Below are 21,215 nucleotides of genomic sequence, written 5' to 3'. Positions count from 1 at the left end.
TCTGGGGCGCCTTAGCCCCTCGTAAGCCGCCGGCCGTTAACAAATGACCCCGTGACTGGACTTTTTTGAGGCGCCCTTTGTGAGATGGGGTACACACACCTTCCCGGGGGAGCCCCAGAACCGGCCCAGGAGAGCCCCAGAGAGCATCTCACCGCAGGGCAGCCGGAGGCCGCAGAGGGTGAAAGGTCACCTAACGGTTCAGCTTCCCAGGAGCCGGAGCCGGAGGCGGGGGCGCCGCTGAGAATGAACAAGCCCCACCCAGGGCGCTCCCCCGCCGCCGCCGCTGGGGGCGCTGTGACCGCACAAGCGAACGCGAAGGGCCTGTTACCATGGAGACTGGGCATCCATTTGGAAAACGGGGTGCGGGGGGTGGGGGGAGACCTGGGGGGTCGCACTCACCTCCGGGGCACTTCGGAGTCCCTGCTTCCGGCCTCGGAGCCAGGCCCCGATCACCTCCGGGCGCGGACGCGGCCTCCCCGCTGCGGGGCCTGGGAAAGCTGCCGGGGACCGAGGCGAGCGGATCCCCGGCTCAGCCGCCCGCAGGGCCCTGACCCGTTCCCTAAAGCAGCCGGAGTGACTCGCCTCTCCGCCAATCGGAGTCCTTCCTCCAGCCTGGCCCCGCCCCATTCCCCAGGCTTCCAGCGTCTCGCTGTCTCCAGGGTAACCCTCAGGCTGCGGGCCCAAAGGCTTCTGGGTGTTGTAGTCTCCAAAGGGCAGAGAAACGGGAGAAGCGCTTGTTTATTAAAAAAGAGAGATTGCGACCAAAAGGCCCACATCCAGTGACGACTCCGTGCATAGGAGGCGCTGGCACACGGTGTCGCCATCTGTTATCTGCCGGGGAAGCCGAAAAGGAGGTTTCAGCCCGGTCCCGGGTTCGATTCCGGTCAAGGGCATGCACCTTGGTTGCAGGCACATCCCCATTGGGGGGGGGGGGGGGTGCAGGAGGCAGCTGGTCGATGTTTCTCTCTCATCGATGTTTCTAACTCTCTATCCCTCTCCATTCCTCTCTGTAAAAAATCAATAAAATATATGAAAAAAAATATATAAAAACTTCTCTTAAAAAAAAAAAGGGCATTACGCAGTTATAGCTGCTGCAGTCTCTCGATGACCTGTATCCACCTGATCCCGCTTTCCTGTCCTCCTTTCTTTTCTCAGTTCCCACCTCCCTACCTCGGCCCAGTTCACCTGTCAGGCTGGCCCCGGCACTCCACGGCGGGCGAACAGAATAACCGAGCATCTGGCCATTTCAGCAGGTGGACGTTTTATTGTGGACACGGCGGGGGAGGGTCTGGAGGGAGGGTCATGGGGGAGACCCCGGCCAGCGGTCACTCAGCGGCTCTCTCAGCCCAGCCAGCCTCCTGGTGGCCCTCAGAGACAGCCTCCCGCCCTGCCTCTTCCTGGGCAGGACGGTGTCAGTCCTCCGAGGACCCAGTCCGTTACCCTCCACGTCGGCAGTCCGGGGCACAGAGAGGGATCCTGGAAGAGGAGGTGACCCGGGAGACGGAGAACCCGTGAAGGCGGAGCCGAGACCGGGCAGGGTGGCTAGAAAGAGCAGCAGGGGTCGGCCCTAAGGAAAGGGAGAGAAAAACAAAGGAAAGAAATGTGTTTGTGCATCCATCTGCATGTGAGACCCCTCTCCTCGTTCACTGTGCTTCACTCTCTCTGTCCCTCCCACCTGCAGGGTTTCCCACCCCCCCAGACACACGTCCACAGATCTCGGCCCATGTGCCCACCGTCCAGAACGGAAATATCACGCCGACACGTACACAGAAGGAACTGTTTGACATTGAAATCGGGTCTCAAAAGAACTGGTGGCCCAGAAAGAAACACTGATTCATATGCCTCTCAGCATAACGATTATTGCTTGTCACATTTTTTATTCTTTTTAATATATATATATATATATATATATATATATATATTATTGACTTTTTACAGAGAGGAGGGGAGAGGGATAGAGAGTCAGAAACATGTTTGAGAGAGAAATATCGGATCAGCTGCCTCTTGCACGCCCCCTACTGGGGATGTGCCCACAACCAAGGTACATGCCCTTGACGGGAATCAAACCTGGGACCCTTCAGTCCGCAGGCCGACGCTCTATCCACTGAGCCAAACCAGTTTCAGCTCATTTTCGATTCTTATAAGTATGTCTTCAGTAGGACAGGATCTCACACATCTGGGGGAAATGGTGAACAGCACAGACGGATGAACAAGAACAGACCCAGAGACAAGAGCCAGGGGTCAGACGGTTGGACCTCAGAGGGAGGGTGGGGATAAAGGGGAGAGATCAACCAAAGGTCTTATGTGCGTACATATGAGCCTAACCAGGGATCGAGGACAATAGGGGGGAGGGGGCATTCGTGGGGGTGGGGGATGGGGGATTGGAATGGGGGGTTGAGGACAAATATGTGATACCTTAATCAATCAAGAAATTTTAAAAATTAAAAAAAATAATAATGGCTCCTCCCCATTACTCCCCAGTAGGAATATCTCCTCTTCGGAGGGGGTTCTTCTAGCCCCGAGCAGAAGGAAGGCGCCCTCTCTGGTTCCTCTGCGTCACAGCACCCTGCCGGGCCTTCCAAGGGGACTCATGTTTGCCCCCTCCCCTCCCACTAGAGGGAGCCCTTCATCAGCTCAAGGACCTCCTGTGTTACAGCCCCCCTGGACCCCCAACACGGCCCCCGAGCACACAGGGTTGGTGCAGGGAGTGGCCAGATAAGGTTTTCTCTGGGCACTGGAGTCTCAGGGACAGAGGAAGGAGACTCTTGCTCCCAGAGGGGCTCACAGTCTAGTGCAGGGTCCACTAAGAATAACAGAAAGATCTTAAGGGTAAATCTAGCTTCCACCTGCCCCTCCCTTTTTAGAGTCCCCCCCCCACCCGCCCAATTGTGGTAAAATCCGCATATCATACAATTTATCATGTTAACGGATCCAGGATTTGTCATAGAGTAGTTGCCCAATAAAAATGTATTGAGTGAGCCAAAACCGGTGTGGCTCAGTGGATAGAGCGTCGGCCTGAGGACTGAAGGGTCCCGGGTTCCTCGCTTCCGGTCAAGGGCATGTGCCTTGGCTGCGGGCACATCCCCAGGAGGAGCTCGGCGACCCTGTGACTGGAGGGTTCAAACCCGCCTGGAGCTCCCTGCTCAGACACCGGGCAGAGGGGACCAGGCCCTCCAGCCCCGGGAGCAGGCAAACCCCCCTCCCGCCATCACACACCCCTCCCTCCATCACACCCCCCTCCAGCCATCACACACCCCCTCCCTCCATCACACACCCCCTCCCGCCATCACACACCCCTCCCGCCATCACACACCCCCCTCCCTCCATCACACACCCCTCCTCCATCACACCCCCCTCCCGCCATCACACACCCCCTCCCTCCATCACACACCCCCTCCCGCCATCACACACCCCTCCCGCCATCACACACCCCCCTCCCTCCATCACACACCCCCTCCCGCCATCACACATCCTCCTCCCGCCATCACACACCCCCCTCCCTCCATCACACCCCCCTCCGCCATCACACCCCCCTCCCCCCATCACACCCCCCTCCCTCCATCACACATCCCCTCCCTCCATCACACCCCCCCCTCCCTCCATCACACACCCCCCTCCCTCCATCACACCCCCCTCCCTCCATCACACCCCCCTCCCGCCATCACACACCCCCCTCCCGCCATCACACCCCCCTCCCGCCATCACACACCCCCCTCCCGCCATCACACACCTCATCTCCAGCTCCTTGCTGCATATGTGGCAGTAACACTGGACGGGTGACGAGGGGGGAACCGGGAACAGAGAAAGAAATGGTGAGGGTGAGGCAAGTCATCTTACCACCTTCCCTTCCCCCGCCCCCGTTTCCTCTCTCCCTCATTCCTCCCTTCTTTCTTCCTTTCCTACTTTCCTCCCTTCCTCCCTCCCTCCCTTCCCTTCCTTCCGTTCTCTCTCTCTCTCTCTCTCTCTCTCTCTCTCTCTCTCTCTCTCTCTCTCTTTCTTTCTTTCTTTCTTAAAAATCTAGTCCTGGGGGCACCTGCTCTTTTTCTTATTATTTTTTTTATTTTATTGATTTTTCTTTTACGGAGAGGAAGGGAGAGGGATAGAGAGCTGGAAACATCGGTGAGAGAGAGACATCGATCAGCTGCCTCCTGCACACTCCCCACTGGGGATGTGCCTGCCACCAAGGCATATGCCCTTGACCAGAATCGAACCCGGGACCCTTCAGTCCGCAGGCCGACGCTCTATCCACTGGGCCACACCGGCTTGGGCATCCTCTCCTACATTTTGTTTGCGTGGCACCCCTTTGTCTCCCTTCCCCCCTTATGTGCGCTCCCCATCCCTCTCCCTCCTCCCTCTCCCTCCTCCCAGCCCTCCCCCCTCGGGGGACCGGGCTCCCCTCACCCAGTCTCCTTTGTTGTAGGACACGAACAGGAAGGTGACCACCATGTACGCGCACTTCAGGAGGTTCCACTTGCTCCCGGGGCTCTTCCTGAGCGGCTTGGCGGGCACGGTCGCGGGGGGGCGCTTCACTGGGGGGAGCGGGCGGCAGTGACTCGCACGGAAGGCGAGCCCTCCCCGCCGGGAAACCCCGCCCCTTCGGAATCTCCCTCCTAACCCGTCTATGGCTGACGGACAGCCTAACCCCGTGGTCGGCAAACCGCGGCTCGCGAGCCACAGGCGGCTCTCTGGCCCCTTGAGTGCGGCTCTTCCACAAAACGCCACGGCCTGGGCGAGTCTGCGTTGAAGAAGTGGCGTTAGAATAAGTTTAAGTTTATGCCGAAACCAGTTTGGCTCAGTGGATAGAGCCTCGGTCTGAGGCCTGAAAGGTCCCAGGTTCAATTCCTGGTCAAGGGCATGTACCTTGGTGGCGGGCACATCCCCGGTAGGGGGTGTGCAGGAGGCGGCAGATGGATGTTTCTCTCTCATCGATGTTTCTAGCTCTCTATCCCTCTCCCCGCCCTCTCTGTAAAAAATCAATAAAATATATATATTTAAAAGGTTTAATTGGCCTTATTTAATGACACATGAATCAGGCAGCACAATGATGATCTCTTTGGATCTTCCTTTCAGTTATATGTTCTCAATTCTATCATTTCCATTTGATGATCTTTTTAAACAAAGTTTAATCCTCTGGTGAAATCATTCATCTATTTTTTTGTGAACTTAACAAGCCTAGCTATTGCCTGGCTATTGCCTGGCCTGGCTCAATGGTTGAACATCGACCTATGAACCAGGAGGTCACGATTTGATTCCCCGTCAGGGAACAGGCTCGACCCCCTGTAGGGGACATGCAGGAGGCAGCTGATCCATGATTCTCTCATCATTGATGTTTCTACCTCTCACCCTTTCCCTCTCCCTCTCCCTTCCTCTCTGATATCAAGAAAAACATATTTTAAAATAATAATAATAATTACAATAATAATAATAATCCTAGCTATTTTTAAGTGTTTCTCCCTAGTATCTGGGTCACTTAGAAGCTTGCTTATCTTCTCTGGTGTCCTTGCTCTTGGGTTTCAGCCACACAGTTCTGTCCTTCAGGACTTGCCTGCTAACTTCCAAGGAGGGGACAAGGTTCAGTGATCCACGGCAGGAGGGACTGGGAAACAGAAACATGTCCCCATTCATGCCTTAGGTGTGGGGTAACCTTGATACCAGTGAGCAGTCAGAAGGGGGAAGGCTTTGGATGCCTTTGAAACACACTTCCCAGGTACGGAAGCCCCGACCTTGGTTACCTGAGATCCCAGGGCTTATGGTAGCCCACCCTGAAGGAGCTCACTGTTCTCTGGGTTCCATGCACTCACCTTCTTCCTTGCAGTCATTTGTTTCTTCTAAAAATGGAGGAGGGGGGAGGAGGAGGAAGAGGGCAGAAAGAAGAAGAAAGAAGGAGGAGGAGGAAGAGAAAGGAGGAGGAGGAGGAGGAAGAGGAGGAGGAGAAATAGGAGGTGGTGGTGGAAGTGGAGGAAGAGGAAGAGGAGGAAGAGGAGGAAGAAGAAGAAGAAGAAGAAGAAGAAGAAGAAGGAAGATGAGGAGGAGGAGGAGGAAAAGGGGAGAAGGAGAGAAGGAGAAGGAGAAGGAGGAGGAGGAGGAAGAGGAAGAAGAAAGAGGAGGAGGAAGAAGGAGGAGAAGAAAAAGAAATGGGAAGTGGTAGTGGAAGTGGGAGAAGACGAAGATGAAGACAAAGAAGAAGGCAAAGAAGAAGAAGAAGCAGAAGCAGAAGCAGAAGAAGAAGAAAAAGGAGGAGGAGGAGACAGAAGGAGGGGGGAGGAAGAAGAAAGAGGAGAAAGAGAAAGAGGGAGGGAGGAAAGGAGGATAGGGAAGGGGGTGAGGAGGAGAGGAAGCAAGAAAAGAAACCATCAGCGAATTATGAAATGGATGGAGACCAAACTGCAAACAGTCCTCTGGGCGCCTTCCACAAGGAGGGAATGCCGTGAGCCGCCATGCTGTCCCCGCTCCCAGCACTCCCCTGCCTCACAGCCTTTGCACACGCCGTTCCCTCTGCCTGGAACACCCTCAGCCCCGCCGCATACAAACTGGCTCCCTCACCTCTTTCAAGTCTTCGCCGAAATGTCACTTTCCCTGATCAGCCTCTGAAAACGTTATCAACCTCTCCCACAATGCACTTCCCTCTGCCTCCCCCTACTAACATCATAGGACTTTTCAGCGTCCAACAGACTTAACCTCCTTCCTTGTTTTTTTTGTTTTGTTTTGTTTTGTTGTTGTTCTCCTCTCATTAGTTCCAGCTGGGCACCTATGTTTGTCTGTTCTATTCCCTAGAATGGGACTTAGGGTCGCTAATACCTATTAGTATTTGTTGCCAGATGAAGGAAAAATGTTACACATGCATGATGCTCACTGAAACCAGTGTGGCTCAGTGGATAGAGCATCAGCCTGCGGACTGAAAGGTCCCTAGTTCAATTCCGGTCAAGGGCATGTACCTTGGTTGCGGGCACATCCCCAGTAGGGGGTGTGCAGGAGGCAGCTGATCGATGATTCTCTCTCATTGATGTTTCTGAGTCTCTATCCCTCTCTCTTCCTCTCTGTAAATAAATAAATAAAATATATTTTAAAAAAACATACATGTATGATGTGATGACAGAGTATAAAGGCTTTCAACTTTTTTTTTTTTTTTAAAGCTAGTGTCTATTTCTGCGTATGGGACCAAAAACCAGTAGTGAGGCCAAAGAGCAGTCACCACTTACCATTCAACACTTGGAGGCTCAGCAATCCTACGGAAGACAACATACAAATTACATACAAAATACACGTCAAATGGCATAAGGCAGCATGATCGGTGCCCCCAGACCAGCAGACTCAACACGCCCACCCCACGCTACCTCTCACCTCTTCTTATTGCCCCTTCCCGAGGACATTCATTCATCTCCTATATAATAAAAGGCTAATATGCAAATTGGTCAAACGGTGGAATGACAGGTAACTGTGACCTGCACTGACCACCAGAGGCAGACGTTCAATGCAGGAGCTGCCCCCTGGTGGTCAGTGTGCTCTCACAGGGGGAGTGCTGCTCAGCCAGAAGCCGGGCTCATGGCTGGTAAGCGCAGCAGCAGTGGTGGGAGCTTCTCCTGCCTCCAGGGCAGTGCTGAGCCATCAGACTGACATCCCCTGAGGGGTCCTGGACTGCAAGAGGGTGCAGGCTAGGCTGAGGGACCATCCCCACCTCCACCCCAGTGCACGAATTTCATGCACTGGGCCTCTAGTTGTATTATAACTATTCATCTGGCTCCCCTATCACGTGGCTGTCTTTTGCATGAGTTCAGGTAGAGGTATGAGAACATCTTTTTGGTTCATCTTTTTTTTGGGGGGGTTTCCATCGTCCCAGCATATACTAAGTATTAGAGGATGTTATTCCCACCAAAATCCCAGGTCCTGGATGGAGCGAGATACTCACCTAGAATCTCTGTTGTCATCAGTCCAGAAGGAAGTGTGGTCCCAGAGGTAAGACCACGGTCAGGTTGGCAAAGTCCAGATTGCCGAGTGTAAGGAGCCATGAGAGAGGAGACCATACGTAGGGAGGGGGGAAAAAATCACCAGATCAGAAGTCGAGAGATCAGACCAACGAGAGAAGCACCAAGATGGGTGGTGGTGGGCAGGTAGGACTTATAGTCAGGGAACTGGGTCGGGGAGCAGACCAAAATCTCATCGTGTGGGTCCGAGGGGAGGTGTCTAATGGCATAAAGGACTTGTGCAGAATCAGGGTTAGGTTGGAAAGGTAGCCACCAGATCTCCATATACTCAGTGTCGCCATGTTGTAGGCACCTACCTACTTCAGATGGATAATGCCTACCATCAGAAAGTTTATGTTACAATATGCTTTAAATATATATTTCAGAGAGGAAAGGAGAGGGAGAGAGAGAGACACACATCCATGAGGAGAGAGAATCATGGAGCGGCTGCCTCCTGCATGCCCCACACTGGGGATGGAGCCTGTGCCCTGATAGAAATGAAACCATAACTCCTGGTTCATAGGTTGATGCTCAACCACTGAGCCACGCCGCTGGGCCATTAGAACGTATTATAACATAATACATAAAGGCGCCTGACACCTGAGAAACTCTTAGTGATTTGTTACGGTCATCACCATCACCATAATAGCATCACTCCTATCCTTGACTCGGGGAGGGGTTTGGTTCTCCTAAGACCGTGGCTGGCAAACTGCGGCTCGTGAGCCACATGCGGCTCTTGGGCCCCTTGAGTGTGGCTCTTCCACAAAATACCACGGCCTGGGCAAGTCTATTTTTGAAGAAGTGGCTTTAGAAGAAGTTGAAGTTTAAAAAATCTGGCTCTCCAAAGAAATTTCAATCCTTGTACTGTTGCTATTTGGCTCTGTGGACTCATGAGTTTGCCGACCACTGTCCTAAGACAACCCACCTCTTTGAAGGGGAAGGTAATCCGTTATTTCCAGTCCCTGGGCTAAAATAAGTTCTCTGAGAGATGACCCGTGGCTGGGAACGAACCCTTGAGCAGGTCTAAGAAAGTGAATATGGGCCTGGCCGGCAGGCACTGTACAATGATTGAGCATCAACTTACAAACCAGGAGGTCCCGGTTCGATTCCTAGTCAGGGCACCTGCTTGGGTTGCGGGTTCGATCCCCAGCGTGGGGCAAGTGGGAGGCAACTGATCCATGACTCACGGATGGTTTTGTCTCTCTCTCTCTCTCCCTCTCCTTTCCTCTTTGAAATCAATAAAAAATATATTTGAGCCGAAACTGGTTTGGCTCAGTGGATAGAGCGTCGGCCTGTGGACTGAAAGGTCCCAGGTTCGATTCTGGTCAAGGGCATGTACCTTGGTTGCGGGCACATCCCCAGTGGAGGGTGTGCAAGAGGCAGCTGATGGATAATTCTCTCTCATCGATGTTTCTAACTCTCTATCCTTCTCCCTTCCTCTCTGTAAAAACTCAATAAAATATATTTTATATATATTTAAATATATATATATATATATATATATATATATATATATATATATATATATTTGAAAAATTAAAAAAAGAAAGAAAGTGATCATGGCAAAAGAGGGGAGAGGCAGGGGCATAGAACAAGAGACTTACGTTTCAATACTGTTGCGATGTGAGCACCACGAAGGGAGAGATCCAGTAGGAGGCGTTGGCACCGACAGAAACAAGGGTGAGAGAACGAGGAAGGTGTTAATGGCTCCTTCCTAGCTCATTCCGCCCCGTTGGTTCTCAGAAGAGACCAGCCCATAGGCGGGAAGTGAGAGCATTGACCGGGTTCCATGGTATGGGCTGGGGGTCCAGGGTGAGTGACTTAGATGCTTCTACTCTACTTGTCCCCTCTGGAGACACATTTACCCAGAATCCCCAGGGACTCCGTGTCCTTGGGGATTCATCCCCCCAGAGATTAAGAAAATGATAAGAAGCCAAAATCAGTTTGGCTCAGTGGATAGAGCGTCGGCCTGTGGACTGAGGGGTCCCAGGTTCGATTCCGGTCAAGGGCATGTACCTTGGTTATAGGCACATCCCCAGTGGGGGGCATGTAGGAGGCAGCTGATAGATGTTCCTCTCTCATCGATGTTTCTAACTCTCTATCTCTCTCCCTTCCTCTCTGTAAAAAAAAAAAAAGAAAGAAAGAAAATTATAAGAAGATTCCGTTTGACCCATTTTTATCTCCTTTCTCTCCTGTGGGGTCAGCAAGGGAGAAAAGCTTGAGGGAAGGTTGCACCTCTTGGGTCTCCTTGTTCCGTCTCCCTCTCAACAAATGCGTGCAACTCCACACGTCTCTGTATTCTGAGGCAGCGGTCTTTGGCTTTTGAGAATCCACTTAAGTCTGGGAACCACATATGTGCTCACCCACCCCTTCACGCCTGCTGCCACGGAGCCTCCCGCACCCCCCACACGCTCTGGGGGGAGAGGGACGTGGATCCCCTCAGCTCATCCCGAGCCTCCTTCGGACACTGGGACAGAAGGAGACCTCCCTCAGCAGAGGGTCTCTCCTGCGATGTGGCTCTCCCGTGGAGAAGAACCCAAACAGCCCCTTCTCTCTCTCTTGCTTCCTTTTCTTCCCAGCATGCAAGGTGCCCGAGAAAGGACGTACCTTTCACTGAAGGGTGCAGCAAAGCCAGGAGGCAGAGCGTCCACATGGAAGAGAGGGAGCGAGAGAGTGAGATCAACACGAGCCCCCCTCCTCCAATCCACTCCATTATTCCTTCACTAAACAGCCTTAAAATTACTATGTTTTTTATTGTGGATCAATTATAGACTCACAGATACTGCAAAAAAATAGCACAGAAGAGAAAAACCAAGATGGCGGCATAGGTGAGCCACTAATCTGCCACCTCGCACAACAGTTTCAAAACTACAACTAAGAGACAAAACGTCTGTCATCCAAAACCACGGCAAAGCTGGCTGAAAGAGAAAGGGGCACAGGCATTGAAAAGCTGAAAAGCTGAGGTTGATGCTCAACCACTGAGCCACCACGGACTCGGCTGCTTACTCCTCCTGATGGATGTTTCCAAGTCTTCATAATGAGACACTTAAGCAGTAAAAGATTACAAATACTTGTTTTAAAAAAAATAACACAGAGGGGTCCTGTGCACCATCATCCAGCTTCTCCCTCACCCCCGTGGCTACGTCTTCCATAACCATGGCACGTTATCAAAGCCAGGACACTGGCATTGGCCAATACCGTTCACCCGGCTATCGACCTTACCGTATTTTCCGGCGTATAAGACGACCCCCTAATTTTTTACAGTTGAAACATAGGTTTAGGCCTATATTCGCTGTATAAGACTAGCCCCCACTTCCGAGGCAGCACCAGTTCTTTTTTTAATAGACCGCCTCTCTGACTCTGGCCAATCTGAGCAGGCTTTGCTTCGGAAGTGGGGGGTAGTCTTATACAGCGAATATAGGCCTAAACCTGTGTTTTAACTGTAAAATTAGGGGGTCGTCTTATACGCCGGAAAATATGGTACTCACTCAGATTTCACTTTTTTTTTTTTTTTATGTACTCTTTTTTTTTGTGTGCTTTATTAAATACGTATCTCACAGTCATGGGGAGGCTATCTATACTAATAAAAATATATTTGAAAAAAAAAGACCAATGAATGCATAAATAAGAGGAACAACAAATCTCTCTCTCTCTCTGAATCCCTCTCTCTTTCCTCTCTCCCTCCCCCTCCCTCCCTCTTTTTAAAGTCAATCAATAAAAATGCCTTTTAAACATTGTCAGGGCCCTTCCCCCAACCTTTTAAAGGAGTTTCCAGGGCCAGGGAGGGTTCCAAGAAGGTAATTTCAAGGACACAGACTTGGGACCATCCCCAAACTTACTTTCTTCTTCTTTCCTGTCTGGAGGTGAGCACACAGGCGGCCAGGTTCCCGCGGGGGTGCAGAGGAAAGAGAGAAATCGGCGTTAAGACTGGGACCCTGGACCCCCACCCGGGAAGCGTCCCCCGGCCGGTCAGAGGAGGGCAGAGGCAGAAACGCTGCCGGCGACGACACAGGCACCCCTGGGCCTCCATCGTGAGGCCAGCCTCTCCCTTTAACAGATGCCAGCGGGCATCTCTGTGCCCGGGACAGAGGAGGCATGGAGATCGGGCGGGCAAGGCCCTACATGCAGAGCCAAGACTGGCAGGAGAAGCAGCCTACAGAAGAGCCCTGACCTGAGGACGGGGGAACGTGTGATCCTGGGTGCACCTGTGGGTACGGTTGGGCACCTATAAGGAAGGGGGGGTGGTGAGGGGGGCGAAGGTTGCTGACCTGTTGGGGGTGCAGGGGAAGGCATCTTGGAGCCTTTGTTTCTGGGTCTGAAACCTGAAAGATGAGGACATGCCAACCTGATCACCCTCAACTGCCCCCCCCCTGCTGGCCTTCTCACACCCAAATGCCCCCCCCGCCCCCCCCCCCGCCAGCCTGATCACCCTCAACTCCTCTCCACTGCTTGCCTGCTTTCCTGCAACTGCCAGCCTGATCACCCCTCACTGCCTCTGCCTCAGCTCCTCCAATTAGCCGGGCGGAGACGTTGGGAAGGAGGGAGAGGAGCAGCTCAACCTGGGCTTGGTGTTGGGGGGTGAGTGGGGGGGAGGGAGGGCACTGCAGAGCTTCGGGGGGCTGAGAGAGACCCTCCGTGAGGCCCCATGGCAGAAGGTGGCTGTGGTGTTAGACTCCCCAGGGCTGGAGGGTGTGGGGCTGTGTGGGTAACGTGAAAGACCTTGGACAAGTTCTTACGACAAGTGGGGTCCTGGTTGGGTAGCTCAGTTGGTTAGAGCGCTGTCTCCACACGCAAAGGTTGCAGGTTCAATCCCCGGTCGGGGAACAGTGAATAACCAGTGAACGCATACATAAGTAGAATAAGTAGAATAAGAAATTGATGTTCCGCCGAAACCGGTTTGGCTCAGTGGATAGAGTGTCGGCCTGCGGACTGAAAGGTCCCAGGTTCGATTCTGGTCAAGGGCATGGTCCTTAGTTGCGGGCACATCCCCAGTAAGGGGGTGTGCAGGAGGCAGCTGAGCAATGATTCTCTCTCATCGATGTTTCCAACACTCTATCCCTCTCTCTTCCTCTCTGTAAAAAAAAAAAAAAAAATCAATAAAATATATATTAAAAAAATTGATGTTCCTCTCTCTCTCCCTCTCAAATAAATAAACAGATAGATGATTGATAGATAGATGATAGATAGATGATAGATAGATAGATAGATAGATAGATAGAAAGAAAATGGTGTGGCCTCGGTTGGAGCATTGTCCCGTGCACCAGAAGGTCATTGGTTCTATTCCCGGTCAGGGCACATGCCAGGGTTGTGGGCTCCATCCCCAGTAGGGGGCGTGCAGGAGGCAGCCGATCCATGATGTTTCTTACATGGATATTTCTCCTTCACATCTCTCTCTCTCTCTCTCTCTCTCTCTCTCTCTCTCTCTCTCACTCTCTTCCACTTTCTCTAAAAATCAATGAAAAAAATATCCTCAGATGAGGATTGACAAAATAAAACAAAACAAATCCTTAAAGTAACAAAATGTGATTGGATACAATCTGAATGGTCCTTCCAAAATGAATAAATAAAAGCTACCTTAACCCTGACCGGTTTGGCTCAGTGGACAGAGTGTCCGCCTGAGTACTCAAGGGTCCTGGGTTTCATTCCGGTCAAGGGCATGAACCCTGGTTGCAGGCACATCCCCAGTAGTGGGTGTGCAGGAGGCAGCTGATCGATGTTTCTCTCTCATTGATGTTTCTAACTCTTTTTCCCTCTCCCTTCCTCTCTGTAAAAAGAATCAATACAATATATTTTTAAAAGCTACATTAAATAAACAACATTCATTTTAAACAGACAAGGAAAAACTGACTCCAGACATCTGCATTTTCTTAAAGACCTGAGAAAATAAAGGCCAGAAATAAATTTTTTTTAAAAAAGTCCTCACACTTACCATCCACCGACAGTCTGCTCATCATGCCTGAGGAAGAAGAGAGACCAAATGATGTGTGAATGCGACAGAAAGGACTGTTCCTCATGAATACATTTCCCCCAGATCAACAGGTCCACAAGCTTCCTTCTCTGGGCAGCATGGCGATGATGCTCCCGGCATGCTGTAGGGTTTCCGCAATATTCCCACGTCCCTTTTCCTAGCCCGATCACCCAAGCAGGCATCATTTGCCTCTAATCCAATTTATTTATTTATTTAATATATTTTATTGATTTTTTTACAGAGAGGAAGAAAGAGGGATGGAGAGTTAGAAACATCAATCAGCTGCCTCCTGCACACCTCCCACTGGGAATATGTCTGCAACCAATGTGCATGCCCTTGACCAAAATCGAACCTGGGACCTCAGAATCCACTGAGCCAGTTTGGCTCTAATCCAATTTAATCTCTCTCTCTCTGTCTCTCTCTCTCTTTTAAAAAATATTTTTTTATTTATTCCAGAGAGGAAAGGGAAGGGAGAGAGAGATAGAAACATCAATAATGAGAGAGAATTATTGATTGGCTGCCTCCTGCACACCCCCTACTGGGAGTCGAGCCCAAAACTTGGGCATGTGCCCTTGAGCAGAAAATCGAATCTGGGACCTTCAGTCCATAGGCTTATGCTCTATCCGTTGAGTCAAACCAGTTAGGGCCTGTTTATTTGCTCCTGTTCTTCCCACTGAGTTCGTAAACAGTGAGTATAGCTGATCCATCTTCGGGTTTCCATCACCCAAACGTGGTCCCCCTCCACCAAGCATGAGTTCAGGTACGTATTCATTCTCAGAAATTCTTGCTCCAAGTCTCCCATCAAAGTCCACCGTCCAAGGGCACCGCGAATGTGGCGAGATATTTACCCAGGATTCCTGACAGCAGCACATCCAGGAGAGGAGTCCGCGTGGAGGTCAAGGTTGCGGGCATGGTACAGAACGGTGGGAGGGGGATCACCCAGGTGAAGCCATAAGTAGGAAAAACCAAAAACAAGATCAGATGCTGGGTGCTGCCAACGGGATGGGAAATAGAATCCACAATGGGTTCACTTCACTGCCCTCCCCTGCAGGCCTGATCTCCCCCAACTGCCCTCCCCTGCCGGCCATTTTGTGGCAGCCATCTTGTGACAACATGGCGGAGGCCATCTTGTGACAACATGGGGGCCGCCATCTTGTGACAACATAGGGGCGGCCATATTGTGATGACATGAGGGCGTTGTACAAGGGCGAGAGGGCCACCTAGGCTTTTATTAGTGTAGACACTAGAGACCCAGTGCATGAATTCATGCACAGGTGGGGTCCCTCGGCCTGGCCAGTGATGGAGGCCTATCGGGGGGAGAGAGGCAACCAACCAGGTAGAGGGACTCCTGGGAGGTTGACCATCCAGCCCCTCTATTGGGGACTCTTGGGGGAACTGGCTGGCAGGAGGGGCCGATTCTGTTTTAACCTGGCTTATATGCAGCACACGTCTAATGTACTGTTTACTCTATAAATAAAAACATTTATTTTCTTTCTTTTTTTAAAAGCCTAAACCACTTTCCTTTTATTAGATAAGCCTGGGCAATTCTTCTTCTTTTAAAAAAAATATATATTTTATTGATTTTTTACAGAGAGGAAGAGAGAGGGATTGAGAGTTAGAAACATCGATGAGAGAGAACCATCGATTAGCTGCCTCCTGCACCCCCCCTTACTGGTTTGATTGGGACTTTTTATATTAAGCCTGACCCTGTCGCCCTCCCTCGTTCCTTCCTAAGAAGCTAATGGGCTGTGGGAGGTGCAGCAAGTGCTGCCAAAACAAGAACATCTGTGTACATGTTAGTCTACCCTTGCGGTAATCAGGGGTGTGCAGGAGGCAGCTGGTCGATGTTTCTCTCTCATCGACATTTCTAGCTCTCTAAATCTCTCCCTTTCTCTCTGTGGAAAATCAATAAAAAACAAAACAAAACAAACAAAAAAGAACGTCCCGCTAAGATGAGACAAACGGGGACCTGAGCCTGTGCATGTGCTACCAGATGCCACCTCACTTCCTGACCGGGCCCCTCGCTCGCTCCCCAACTCACAAACCCAGCCGCAGCGCTGTGGTGCCATTGGGCTGAGCTGGGCTGGGGAAGGAAGGCCTGGGGACGGCCATTGGCCATCGGAAATCTCCCCCGTTGGACAAAGGCATTGTCATGGGAAGGGAGAGAGGCAGGCGGGGCTCACCTTTCAGCACTGGACACACACCAGCAGATGGATGGATGGATGGATGGATGGATGGATGGATGGATGGACAGACGGACGGATGGATGGATGGATGGAAGCATGGATGGATGGATGGAGAGATGGATGGATAGATGGATGAGTGGATGGATGGATGGTTGGATGGATGGATGGATGGATGGATGGATGGATGGATGGATGGACGGACGGACAGACAGACGGACGGATGGATGGATGGAAGCATGGATGGATGGATGGATGGATGGATGGACGGACAGACGGACGGATGGATGGATGGAAGCATGGATGGATGGATGGATGGATGGATGGATGGATGGATGGAAGGATGGATGGATGGATGGATGGACGGACAGACGGACGGATGGATGGATGGAAGCATGGATGGATGGATGGATGGATGGATGAACGGACAGACGGACGGATGGATGGATGGAAGCATGGATGGATGGATGGATGGATGGATGGATGGATGGATGAATGGAAGGAAGGATGGATGGATGGAAGGAAGGATGGATGGATGGACGGACGGACGGGTGGAGGGGACCGATGGTGGTCGGTGGAGTCATGTTCCCAGCAGAGGGGCAGAGAAAATACAAGATGAGTGAAGTCATCCTATGCCTCAGGGCATCCCCCCCCCCCCAGAGGCCCCGAGATGGGCCGGGGGAACCAGAATGAGAAGCTGTGACCCATGTTAGGATCCCTGGGACCCTTGGGAGACACACGTATCCCAGATGTCAGAGCACTCCCAGGATCATGGTGGTACCTTACCCTCCCTCCCCCGTCTCTCCCTCCCACCCCCGACTCCCAGGCAAGTTTTCCTGTCCCTCTCTCTCGTAAGCTCCATAGCCCTTCTTTTGCCTTTGTAACTTGTTCCCTGAAGTCCATGCAGTTGGCCCCCCGACCTCACCCCACCCCTGCCCTCCAGGACCTGCAGATTCTGAGTTTAGATCCCATGTGGGACTGAGAGTTTCTGCATCTGCCTGGGTTGCCTGTGGTGGTGAGTGGTTTTGCCTCTCTCTCTCTCTCTCTCTTTCTCTCTCTCTCTCTTTCTCTCTCTCTCCCCCCCTCTCAAATTTCTTTATTGATTAAGGTATCACATATTTGTCCTCAACCCCCCATTCCAATTCCCCATCCCACTCATGCCCCCACCCCCCTATTGTCCTTGACCACTGGTTATTGCCTCTCTCTTTTGCCCCTTCCTCCTCTGGGCTGGAGGGCTCCCTATTCGTGTACAGAGGAGAAGACAGGACTTACATTTGACTGGAGGGAACCACAGAACCAGGAGCCGGAGGAGGATCAACACGGGAAATAAAAGCAACAGAGAGAGAGTCGGGTTACTACTGACATGACCCAGCTGGGTGAATTTCCGCACGCGTTTGTGATTCCTGCATTTACCTGCCTAGTGCTGTGTGGGGAGGGGGTTCACAACAGGCTATTTTTATGTCGTTATCACCTCAGAAACCTCCTAGTGGTGCCCGACCCCAAGGCCAAGCCTGTGGACCAGATCCAGGTCCCTCCTTTCCCCAGAATTCCCCGGGGGGTCCTTAATCTGTGAAGGAATCAGAAAGGAGCTGGCTCTTGGAATACGAACTTGGGGTTTCCGTGGTTCTTACTTTTTTCTTGGATGGCCGCTGGAAGCAGAGGCATTAGCCATCCGGATCCCAACAGGAGCAGGGAGCAGGGAGCAAGGAGAGAATTTGGAATTAGATGCAAATCACTGCAGAGACCAAGGAGACCAGAGTTGGAAGTGTCATGGGAGACCAGGAGCCCACCCAGCATTTGTATCAATAAAGCCACGTGGGTTTATCCAATTAGCCATCCATCACTTCTCTATTATTTATCTATCCATCCATCATCTACTCCTCCATCCATCCATCCATCCATCTATCCATTCATCTTCTATCCATCTATCCACCATCCATCTACCCATCAGTCATCCATCTATCCAACCATCTATCCACCTATCCACCCATCACCCATCCATTCATCATGTAAAGACCATCTATCCTCCATCTATCATCCATCCAGCCATCATCTACTCACCATCCATTCACCCATCCACCATCCATTCATCATCTATCCATCTATCCATCATCCATCTACTCATTAATCATCCATCTATCTATCCATCTATCCATCACCCATCCATTCATCATTTATGCATTCATCTATCTTCCATCCATCTAACCTCCATCCATCTCTCATCCATCAATCCTCCATCCATTCATCATCCATCCATCCATCCATCACTTCTCTATTATCTATCTATCCATCCATCAATCATCTACTCACCATCCATCCACTCATCCATTCATCATCTATCCATCTATCCAACACCATCTATCCATCACCATCATCCATCTTCCCATCAATTATCTATCCATCTGTCCATCCCATCCATCACTTCTCTATTATATATCTATCCATCCATCATCTACTCATCACCCACCCACACATCCACCATCCATTCATCATCTATCCATCTATCCTCCAGCCACCATCCATCCATCCATCCATCCATCCATCCATCCACCCATCCATCATCATCCATCCACCATTTATGCATCCATCCCATCCTCCATCCATCTCTCATCCATCCATCCATCCATCTATTCATCCATCCATCAATCATCCATCCATCCATCATCCATCATTTATGCATCCATCCTTCCTCCACCCAATCAACCACCCATCTATCAATCATCCACTTGTCATCCAAGCATGGAAGGACTCAGCACCTTCCTGCCCCAGGACCTTTGACCCAGGACCATCTCCCCCACCTCTTTACCTGACTCGCCCCTGCTCGTCAGGCCTCAAACATAACCTACCCCGAGAGGCCTTCTCAAAATCACCACATGGGGATGTGTTTCTCTATGTGACACGGGAATTCCATGGCCTTGGGGCTCTTCTGTCTTTTCGCCCACCGCCTCCCTCGCTTCAGCACACGGGACAACCCTGGAGCCCAGAAGACATGTGTGTGGAGCAAATGACGACATAGGAACACGGCTCCATTGTGCTGTCCCCAACATGTGGTGTCTTCATGTTGGGAGGGGCTGGGGTCTGACTAGAATTCTGTATCCTAATAACATGAACCTCGGGGCACACACACACACACACACACACACACACAAGCTCCCTGAGGACACTCAGCCCCGCCTGTGGACGGGAGGGTCTGTGATGCCCACTGGTCCCTGAGGACGGTGAGGCTGTGTGGGCAGCATGTCCCCGCCAGCCACCGCGTCCACGATAAAACCCGGACGCAGACAGGAGTCTGTCCATCTGCAATGGCAGGGACCCCTGTACCCAGCACTCCTCCTCCCCTCCCCCATCTCCCCTGAGGAAAAGGGAGAGGAGAGAAAGATAAATACCACACGATCTCTCTCCCTTGTGGAAAATAAGGAACAACATACACTGATGAACCAAAACAGAGCCAGAGGGGAAAAATCATCATAGAATATCATAAAAGGGATCCTGTTATTTGCAGATTTTTAAAATATTTCCTACACCTTCTGTGATGACATACTGTGTTAGGACAGTTTTGGTTATATTATTATATTTAAATTATTTTTTTCTTGAAAGATTTTTATTTCATGTAATACTATATTTCAAGTCGTTTTCTTGAAACATTCATGTTTATTGCATGCAACATTATTATTTTTAAAATAGTTTTTCTTTTTAATTTATTAATTTCTTTATTGATTAAGGTATCACATATTTGTCCTCAACTCCCCCATTCCAATCCCCCAAAGCCTCCCCCACTCATTCCCTCACCCCCCTATTGTCCTCGACCCCTGGTTAGGCTCATATGTGTGCACACAAGGCCTTTGGTTGGTCTCTCCCTCTTATCCCCACCCTCCCTATGAGGTCCGACAGTCTGACCCATGGCTCCTTCTCTCTGGGTCTGTTCTTGTCCATCAGTCTATGTTGTTCACCATTTCTCCTAGATGAGTGAGGTCATGTCATACTGGAAATATAGTTATAAGAATCGAAAATGAGACAAGCAATCATGGTTATGCCGAAAGGCAGATGAATCAGTCTGTAGTGAGTTTCTTTCTGGGCCACCAGTTCTTTTGAGACCCAACTTCTATATAAAACAGTTCCTTATGTGTACGTGTCCGCCATGATATTTCAGTTCTGGATTGTGGGTACATGTAAAATCGTTTTTCTTGAAATTCAACAGAGAGAGAGAGAAAAGGGAGGGGAGACTGTCGGACCCTGAAGCAAGAAGGAGTCTGGCCGAAACCGGCTTGGCTCAGTGGATAGAGCGTCTGCCTGCGGACCGAAAGGTCCCAGGTTCAATTTCGGCCAAGGGCATGTACCTTGGTTGGGGGCACATCCCCAGTAGGGGGTGTGCAGGAGGCAGCTGATGGATGTTTCTGTATCATCGATGTTTCTAACTCTCTATCTTTCTCCCCCTCCTCTCTGTGAAAAATCAATAAAATATATCTTAAAAAAAAAAAAAAAGGAGTCCAGTCAGACGTCGGGAGGCCCTGTCTGGGACCAGCCCGCCAGCCGCAATCGGAAGGGAGGCCAGGAGGGGGGACAGGCCTCACCTTCGCGGGGGATGCAGGCCTCGGCGAGCCCCAGGAGGAGCAGAAGCAGCAGGGCCATCCTCAGAAGCAGCTCCGGTCTGTGCATGGCGGGGCCGGGGTCAGGTGGACCGTCCCCCTGCCAGGACAGACAGGACTCGGCTCACCCCGCCCGCTCTCCCGACGCTGAGGGCACAGCCAGCTGCCCACATATGCCCTCCGGCAGGCCCACAGGCCAGCAGGGACCCGCCTGTGCCCACGCCCCCGGCTGCTCACACAGAATGGCCTCTCCCTGCCCGCAGCCGCCCGTCGGCCTGAGAACAACCTGTGGGACAAGGTCAAGGTCAGGCCGGGACGGTGCTGGCCGTCCGGGACCCACTGACCAGATCCTGCCCGTCTCCTGTTTCTGTAGAACCAACGAGCCTAGAGTGTTGTTTTTTTTTTTTTTTACATTAAAAAATAATGGTTTGCCCTGATTGGTGTGGCTCAGTGGCTAGAGCGTCGGCCTGCGGACTGAAGGGTCCCGGGTTCAATTCCGGTCAAGGGCATGGACCTT

General features: G+C 51.4%; 1 protein-coding gene across 1 annotated transcript; it reads right to left on the bottom strand.

Annotated features, from left to right (window-relative positions):
* Positions 1 to 1,442: 1,442 nt before the first annotated feature.
* EDDM13 (epididymal protein 13) lies at positions 1,443 to 20,768 on the bottom strand (the record flags this gene model as incomplete). The annotated part of the gene is made up of 5 exons (XM_084861357.1): positions 1,443 to 1,567; positions 3,731 to 3,768; positions 4,402 to 4,649; positions 5,802 to 5,828; positions 20,684 to 20,768. The coding sequence occupies 5 exons, from the start codon at positions 20,766 to 20,768 to the stop codon at positions 1,543 to 1,545; spliced, it is 423 nt and encodes a 140-aa protein (XP_084717483.1). The 3' UTR covers positions 1,443 to 1,542.
* Between the last annotated feature and the right edge of the window lie 447 nt (positions 20,769 to 21,215).

Source organism: Pipistrellus hanaki, assembly GCF_964339955.1.
Source record: "Pipistrellus hanaki genome assembly, chromosome: 15".
NCBI classification, from domain to species: Eukaryota; Metazoa; Chordata; class Mammalia; order Chiroptera; family Vespertilionidae; genus Pipistrellus; species Pipistrellus hanaki.
This window is presented reverse-complemented; position numbering and strand designations above follow the sequence as displayed.